This window comes from Diadema antillarum, unplaced genomic scaffold (assembly GCF_040938485.1).
Source record: "Diadema antillarum isolate AM-2024a unplaced genomic scaffold, OU_Dant_1.0 seq00000239_RagTag, whole genome shotgun sequence".
NCBI lineage: Eukaryota > Metazoa > Echinodermata > Echinoidea > Diadematoida > Diadematidae > Diadema > Diadema antillarum.
Window position 1 is genome coordinate 165,393 of NW_027271286.1, and position 9,285 is coordinate 174,677.

General features: G+C 41.7%; 1 protein-coding gene across 1 annotated transcript; it reads right to left on the reverse strand.

Moving 5' to 3' along the window:
- Nucleotides 1–238: 238 nt before the first annotated feature.
- On the reverse strand, nucleotides 239–4,676 carry LOC139729426 (patched domain-containing protein 3-like). The gene is made up of 2 exons (XM_071640351.1): nucleotides 3,168–4,676; nucleotides 239–1,986 (listed from the first exon to the last, which is right to left on the reverse strand). The coding sequence occupies exons 1-2, from the start codon at nucleotides 4,165–4,167 to the stop codon at nucleotides 239–241; spliced, it is 2,748 nt and encodes a 915-aa protein (XP_071496452.1). The 5' UTR covers nucleotides 4,168–4,676.
- Between the last annotated feature and the right edge of the window lie 4,609 nt (nucleotides 4,677–9,285).

Genomic DNA, 9,285 nt, shown 5'->3' on the forward strand with positions numbered 1-9,285 from the left:
ACTACCATATGGATTGCACAGAAAATATTACACTATGGCACACATATGACAGCCACAAGGAAGTATACATATGGAAAGAATGGGTGTACAACTTTGTATGATGTTCACATGGATGAGTCTACTTATGCCCACTTTTGAGACGTTAGGTGGATGGGAAAACAGTTCATGCATGACGTTAATTGAAGTCAGTTGATGGAAGGAGCGTCGGGTGCAAAGTTTGACAAGTGAAGTGCAGAAGTTACAGCACCGTGACACGGCCATCAAAGGTCGGGTAGACACGCAACACTGTTCCATCATCCATAAAGGCCAATTCCACCTTACCTGATTCTTGGTTCTTCTTCTGAGCGACATCCTCTTTCATCTCGTACGGAGAACCGCTGGAGGGAGGGGCCGTCATCTTGAAGCAACATCCAAGGGAGGAGAGCAGGACCGGTAGAAAGACCAGACTGTGCAGCATCCCGAAGACCATCACCATGAACATGATCTTGAAGAAAGCTCGGAAGATGTAGCTTGGCGACCAGTAGAGGGCCAGAATAGCCAGTATGGTTGATAACGCCCCCTGCATGATGGGCATGCCGAGGGAGTAGAGCGCCATCACCGAATGTTTCTCGGCTGCCGTCATCTTCCGTTGGCAGTCTCTGTGCTGAGCCTCGTGGTCGCAGAGGAAAGAGTAAGTGATGTGGGCGGAGAAATCGACGCTGAATCCGATGCAGAGGATGATGTTGATCATGGAAATGCCATCCAGAGGAACGTCCCAGAGCGACATGTAGCCGAAGATACCCACCTGGATGGAGACGATGCAAGCTGTTACCATGACAGCACAGAACGGATGCGGGATGAGCAAGAGGGCAACCAGGAACATGCTCCCTAAGGCGATGGAAAGATTCTGAAGTGTCAAGGGCCTGACGATGACAAACTGCTCATAAATTATGAACATTGGTGAGAACACTGTCATATTCATTTCGTTGTCCTTAACTCTTTTTCTCACATCAGCCATCATATCCATCTGCTGTGTTGTTGTGATCAAACTATCACCCAGCAGCATGAATCTTGATGCTTCTATGATAGTTTGATTGGATCCCTCCTGAAATACGATATCCTGAGAATATCTGGAAAACGCAGGCATTCTGAGAAAAAAATCTACAAGTAATGTCATAAAATATTCTGTCCTGGATTTTTCTGGAATGTTTGCCATATCAAGAAATTTTAAGTAGTCTCTTAGCCAGAACTCTGTACAGTCTGAAGAGTGAATGTACATGCTGCTTTCAAAATCCTGAACAATACGCTCCACATCTTCTTGTACCTTTGGACTACTGTAGTTGAGCTGATCCAGAATTGCAACGGACACTGCAGGGCCATACTGCGAAAAGTCTTTTGCCAACGTGTCAAAGTACTGGTGAGCTACAGAACCATCTCCAGCGAGTGATTTCATTTCCAGTCCCTCAGTAACAAAAAAGCATCCGTATGCTGCTCCTCCAATATAAACACAAAAGAGGAAAAGTGCCAGGATCTTGGCGGGTGTGGTCATGAGCGCAGGGCCGTAGTGCTCCTTGAAAAAGGTCATGAGGGCCGTTTCGCAGGACTGCTTCAGGTCCAGTCCTTGGTCCCGCTTTGACAGCCCACCTGCACAGAACAGTTTGTACAATTTGGACTTGGCCTCATCTCGGGGTACCACCTTCAGCATCGTGATGCAGTGACGCCCTGCTTCTTCTCGTCTCCCGCTGTACACCATGCAGGCGCCAAAGAACGTGACTTGGAAGAGATAATCAAACACCACCGTCACACCGGTGAAGAGACAGAAGATGCGGACGGCCGGTAGTGGGGTGATCGCTCCTATCCCGAAAGCCAGAGCGTCTGTGATGCTGGTGATGGTGATGGAGACGGCTGCTTCAGAATATGCCTTTCCCATGCGCTCTTCCACTGTGCTTCTTGGATTGGTCTTGCGCCATGCTGCAAGCATGATGAACATATCGTCAATGCCAATCCCTACACAGGACAAGTGGAAAGACACAAGAAAAATATATATTCCATGATAAGACAGAGACTAAAAGTTTATCTCTCATATATAGCCACCTCAAAAACCATGGTAAACCACAAAAAAACAACAACACAGATGCCAATGCTGAAAGGGACTAGAATCTGAATCTGCCTGCAGTGTATACAGGAAGAACGATTTGATGCCACTGTTTCCCTTTATACTGTAATCATCTCAGACAACTGTATGAATGGCCACAAAGATGTACACTTAAACAAATAAATAAAAATTAAAGCTATTCAAAGGTCCAGCCAGGAACAACAATTTGTGTCTCATTCAACCCATTAAAACAAAGTTTGAATCAAAACCTGTAGGAACTATTATGACAGACTAAGGTCTGACATTTGCCTATTCATATCTTGCATGTTTACAGTTTGTTCCGTTCTTCTGTTCACCAAATTTACATGCTTAAATCTGCACCTCTGCAAAACAAGGGAGTCTGGAAAAGTATGAACTTTAATAGGAAATCTAGTCTCTCCTTTATCTTAGCATATCAATGTGTAAATCATAAAATATCTTTCACATCTATTGACATACTGGTATACAGTGTACGTATACCTCGCTTCTAACTCCAAAATTTACACTATGTGGTAAAATTGTGTTAATGAATCAGAAAATATCTCAAACTAAAAAAGATACATCCCATGCAAAATCAAGTTTTGCATTAATATTATTATGTTCAAATTATTAATTAAAATTTACACTCCGTGGTAATTATGTTATTGAAATGAATCAGAAAATATCTCAAACTAAAAAAGATACATTCCACCCAAAATCAAATTTTGCATTAATATCATTATGTTGATGCAAAATCTATACTGCAACAAATATGAACTTCTGATAACATTACACAAAAACAATTCAAAGTTTGGTCTTCAAGTTGTTTATCAAGCATAGTATGAAAGTTGATTCCTTCGCACTGCCTGTAGCAAACCTGACAAATTGACAATTTTTCAATCATTTCTCCTGATTTTGTGGAGATTGATTAACTCTAACAGGGTCCATTTAATCTTTATACAAAAATCAGATAATATACAGTAATTAATATTAAGAGGTGCCAATCTACAGTTAAGAAGATATTTTTTTTTTTCATAGTTAAATTACCACAGGACTCAATGGTTTAATGACTTACCAATGATGAGAAAGGGCATGGATGCTGCCACAATGTTGAAGTGGAACCCAAGGAAGCACAAAAGCCCTGATGAGGCTGCGATGGCCAGCAAGGCCGAGATGAATCCCAAGCAACCAAGGATGGCCTTGCCCAAAACCCAGTCAGCCACTAGGCACGAGGCCACTGCAAAAGTCACCAGCAGAACGCACGTCACGGCGAAGAAGGGCAACACGGTGAGGGTCAGATTTGTGATTTCCCTTTCCAGCGTGTGTGACACGATGTATGAGAGAGCAACGTGGTCAGATTGGAATCCATCAGCGTACTTGAGAAACTCCTTCTCCCATGTCCTACCGAGGGACTGGAATTTAGAAGTAGACTTCAGGTGATATGACAAGGACAGGAGTCCAGCAGTGGCTACCGTCGAGTTTTCTCCATCTTTCATCGTAACCTCTCCAAGAGAAGCACCAACAAACACAACGCTCCTCTCCGATAAATGATGGAAGGGATGCGTCAAATTGATGCTGGACACCCGACTTGCATTAAAATCATACGCTTGGAGCACTGGGTTGACCAGACACGACCCTTCCCACATTGCACATAAACAGTCGTATCTGCATTCGGTATCATTCCAATCTTGCACAGTGACATCTTGTACACCGGCGTCAAAGCGCAATATTTCAGCGATGACAGCCTCGGTCAGAACATTATCACCAACCTTCGGCTTGATGATTACGTTAGAGCCCAGATCAGTCACGCCTTTTCCACGATTTGGCAAATACGCCTCGTAGTCCACAGGAAAAATGTCATATATGATGTCGCTCTCAACTCGTGCCTGGCTCTCCTGAGGCGTGAACAGGTACATCACGTCTGTTTCAAGACGAATGAACATCAGCCCCGTCCCAAGGCCAAGTGCTACCAGGATTGATCCCAGGAGGAAGGGCAGAGGATGTCGACCTATCAGCTTGCCATATCTCGAAAAGAAGCTCACCAGTAACCTATCTATGCAATCAAAGTAGCCCATAGTTCCAATCAAATTTTAGTGCTCACAAGAAAATGAAGAAAAGTATAATTATATAGACAGCTGCATATTTTGCATGAACATGTTTGCAATGCAGCTATAATCTCATCGTGAATACCGTAGGATTTAAATTATGATCTTTGGTGAGCGTGTGTTTAATGCAGCAGAAAGATTTGCAGCAGACAATCACATCCTATCCCCAACACCTAGGGGCACGAGCTCCTACTGTACACTAGTTGATCCCCACATCCAGCATTACACCAGGTGGGCCTCAAGAAGCCCTGGGTTCTCCCTGAGGTCTTGCTGTCATTTCTCACTGAGTCACCGCCGATCAGTGCTGTCTGAGCCTCCTTCTTTCTCTTCCTTTCCCCTGTCGTAAAAATAGAGTTACCCGCTCCAACAGCACACATATTTTATCTGTGTGCAGGTCACCACATCTCTGCAGAAGTCCCAGGTCAACGAACTCTTCTTGTCACTGGGAAAACAATCCACTTTGTGTTTCAAGGAAGTCCAAAGATCCATACGTATGTGCCCTGAAAGAAAAACACATAAGCATCAAGAAGGTCAATTATATTCCAATGTCCGGTAAACCACTTGTGATATTTCTGCCAATGCCAAAGCCCTTTGCTACATGCAAACAGGATCATTATATCTCATCTAGCTCATGAATATTTAAAAGATCTATTTCTCTCCTAGGTTGTTTTTGATTTTTTTTTTTATTTCTGTGAATCTCGAGTCAGATGCTATTTGTAAATTCTACAAAGAATTATGAAAATATCAGAGTCTGATCCTGACATGAATGTGACGCGACAAGCATGTTTTTTTGTCGATTGCTGTGCTCCATGATTGTGAATTTAAGCGCTCCTGAAATTGTTAGGAGGCCACAATTTACAAAAAAAAAGAAATAGACACGTGTTTGTTATATTAAACAGCACTATACCACAGTTCATTGTCAAGGTGATTTTGTTGGATATCAAAAACTGAGAATTTGTTATCAGTGAAATAGACTGACATGGTATTTTAGTTTTTCGATCGAGTACTGTCATAGTAAAAATGTCCCTTGCAGAACTGCATGGATTTATGAAATTTGGTAAAGTTATAGAAATATATTGCTGGATCATTTCATCTCAGAGTGTCATTTCATCAGAGCTGTCATGTGACATACAGGACCCCCCCCCCCCCCCCCACACACACACACACAAGATTCAAACACGTACGCTTGTCTGGCTCATTATCATCTTGAGGCACGCAACTCTGGCTGTTTGCATAGAATGAATGTTGCATGAATTGATGGATACTGTTAGCAGGTTAGTTTTGGGGGGAATCAAGACTTCATGACAATTTCATGAGTGGTTTAATAGATTCTTGATCTTGGAGTACAGTACTTAATGAACAGAAAAATGCATACGTGTGCGTTACAATTGTGTCAAGAATCAGAGTTAATATTTTCATGCTGTGTTTTTCTATTGGAGAATACACATAGAACCTGACTCGCCAAATATTCGGTGTAAGCACGGAATGTGTAGACAATGAAACTGCATATAATGCAGAAAACAGCGCGCATAGGCTATGCCGGTCAATGTAAGAAGTACAAAATTCAAGTTATTTTTACCACTTAAAGAGATACTTCTGACAATGACAGTTAAAAAGGTCATTTTTTATCATCATTTAAAGCAGCAGCAGCAAAACAGAAAAATGGTGGTGATAACAGTGTAGTAATGAAATGATAACATCAATGACAACAGTAAAGATATTCAACAAACAAAGAATGATGATAAATTCTCAGCATTAAGGTGTGTAATAGTTTCAGTAGGTACCGGTAACACTGTTCATCATTGCCACCTGTATGCACTGTAATGTGATCCTATACCCAAGAAGAAGGTGGCAGGCCTCTAAACCTTTTCTAAAGAAATGAGGCCATTTCCCTGTGAGAGTTCAGACTGTTTCCTGTATTATTGCCCAGATCTGCTCTTTTCCTTTGGGATCATAGGATCTCAAAACAACACCTTCCCTCAGTGTTTGAAATAAGACAGTCACTTGTCTCTATACTATCAGTCTGAGTGCAGGCATGGTTGGTGGCAGGTACTCAGTGATTAGTGTTCTATTTTATAAAGCTTTAGATCTCGCATCTTGTACATTTGAGGGGTTTTATTTCAAAATGAGCTAAGTGTCATCTTTAAACATTTCAAAGAATTACGTACATCATCAGATAAAGCAATGAAACCTTTCCAGCATTAACCTCAATTGTGACATGACAAGGAATATATCCTAGAAGTAATGATTAAAAATATCCTGTATTTTCTCATTATTTGTTTTTAAGAAGCTTTAATCACAAATACCTCAACTTAACAAGAATACATACATGTACAATGTAGTTAGCTTGTTTTGCAATAAAACTCTTCATTAATTTTCTAATACTGATGGCTACTGTACAGGGAACGATTTTCCTGGTGTTGCATCGCAAATTGCAATGCATTCTGGATATGAGCGTGTTTCTACTGAGCGACGGAAATTCGAGGTGATGCCAGCCGATGTGTGGTGATACCGGCCGATGCCGGCCGATACCGGCCGATGCGTGGTGACACCTCGAATTTTTCCTCAGTAGAAACAGATCGGGTAGTGGCCGATGCCGGCTGATGCGAGGTGCTCCGTCGTCCATCTATTGAGGTGGTCGATGCGTGGTGACGCGAAGGACGATTCTCAGTAGAAACACACCGGCTAGCGAAATTCGTGGTGTATCGGACGTCTAGAATTTCTCCCCGCGCTTTTCAATCGGTTCATCGCACACACTCCTTCGACACATGTGTACAAAATACGTGTGTACACACAGCGACCGTGTTCGCATCATGCTTTGTTTGTACCAACTTGCTTGTGTATACGTTACGTTACATGTGAATTACATATTGTGGCATTCATCGTCTATTGTTCGCGTGATTAACAGCCTAACTTATTGCATTACTAAGCCCTCATCACTTACTTGATTTTACACCGCGTTATTTCATTTTATATTGTCTCGAATCGCGAGAGTACCACATTAGTATGTCGCAGCCTTGAGAAAATCTCAACTGGACCCTCGATCTCCAAAGATTTCTCATCAGTCAGTGGCAGGATACCAGTATGTTAGTTCGGGGTATATTGGATGGGAAGACGAAGAGAAATGGCTAATCAAAAAATAGCCGACGCAGTTGTAGCAAAGCAGGCAGGGTTCGGATCGTATTAACAGGCAGTGCGCACGTGACCCAAATCTGTGAATTAAAAATACCTGACTTCCGGAATCGCCGCATTTGCACGTCACCTTTGCATCACCTCGTATTTTATCGCTCAGTAGAAACAGCTCGAGTGGTCGTAAAATACGAGGTGCTGCATTGGACAAAATTCGTGGCGATGCCAGGGATGTGAGGTGCTCTCAGTAGAAACACGCTCTATGACTGCTATGACAAGCTACAACATCAGTAGCACCTTCAGACATTGTGCCACTTTGCATGCAGTTCACTGATGTGTGATCAATTCCTTGAAAGTTATTGTGCAGGATTTGCAGGACAAACAAATAAACCTATGCAGTGGTGGATCCAGGGGGAGTGCACCAGGACACCACCCTTTATTTCTGGTAAAATGGGGGGGGGGGGGGGGGGGGTGCGTGCTAATTTTGAAAAGGCGCCCCCTCTTTACAGAATTCCTGGATCCGCACCTGCTATGTGAATAAACACTCTTGTATTAAAAAGCTATGATGGCCCAATAGTTTGTGCTACTGCTGAAACACACAAGTTACATGTATTAAAGAAATGAAAAATAATTCACTAGCTTACTGAACACAGAGACTCCAACTCTCCCGTTTTCGACAGGAGATCTCCCGCCGAAAGCCCATTTTTGCAAAATCTCCCGTTCTCCCGCTTGAGATTTGATTTCTCCCGCCCTGGCTCTGTGTCTCCCGGTGGAAAGGATTTCTTACTTCTTGCTATCGTATGTTGAAACTAGATATATCGCTACGGCTACTGATATGCCTCCGCCATAATGCATGGTTCTCCTAATAGGTCTATAGTACAATGTCTTGACAATGTGTGATGACAGTTTCACACAATTGGCAAAATATTAAAATGACAGGTTTGCCACAAATGTGCTGAATGTTCACTTTCCTAGAACTAGGTTCAATTGGATGAATGATTAAAATGTCAGAGTGCAGGTATTTGGGGGAACTTATGATTTTTACTTGACTTTTGACCCTTTTATAAGTTTATGTATTGAGTAATTTTCAAGGTATTGAGAAAAAGTATAATTTCAGTATCAAATGGGAAAATAGCATTATCTAAACCTGGCCTTTGACCTTTGACCTCACAGTTCCAAAGAGAATCACTGTTAGGTTGAACATGCATAAATATGTAAGTTTCATGATGATACCTTGAGTTACTTTCGAGATATGGAGGAAAAAGTGCAATTTAGCACTTTCACTTGACCTTTTACCTTTTGACCTTTGACCTTTTGGCAAGAAACTTCCCCCAAAATATATATTGGGTATTACATGCCATACACCAAGTTTTAAAAAAAAACCTTCAGACATATTGCATTTTAAAGGGTGTGTACAGTTCTGGTCGAGGTGAAGATTTAGCTTTTAACATTTTGTGAGATATTCAGAAACCACTCTATGAGATGTCAAGGAGCATGCAGTTCTAAAGGCTATCAAAAGTTTATTCGATGAAAATCGGTTTTGAAATGGCTGAGATATCCAAAAACAAAGTGAAACAAAGAGATACTAATAAAGTTGGGGCATGTCGCCTTTTATTATTAGCACTTTTTTGGATATCTCAGCCATTTGAAAACCAATTTTCATCAAATAAACGTTGAATCCTTCTTAAAATTACATGCTCTTTCATATTTCATAAGAGGCTTTTCATTATCTCACTTAGGAATGTTCAAAACATGAAACCCTACCTCAACCAGTACTGTACAGTCCCTTTAAGGAAAGTAGTATTTTTAGGAGTTGACCTTGACCTTTGACCCCCCCTGACCTTTGACCCATGACCCCCAACTTCCCTAGATAATCACTGCCCATCGGTACAAGCATATATACTAAGTTCAATGAAGATACCTTGAACCATTTGCGAGATATGGAGAAAAACATGAAAT

Excerpts from the sequence above, each read along its gene's own strand:
- LOC139729426 (XM_071640351.1), bottom strand. The coding sequence starts at position 4,167 with ATGGGCTACTTTGATTGCATAGATAGGTTACTGGTGAGCTTCTTTTCG. Across the intron at positions 1,987-3,167 it reads CATGCCCTTTCTCATCATTG|GGATTGGCATTGACGATATG; the intron begins GTAAGTCATTAA and ends TGTCCTGTGTAG.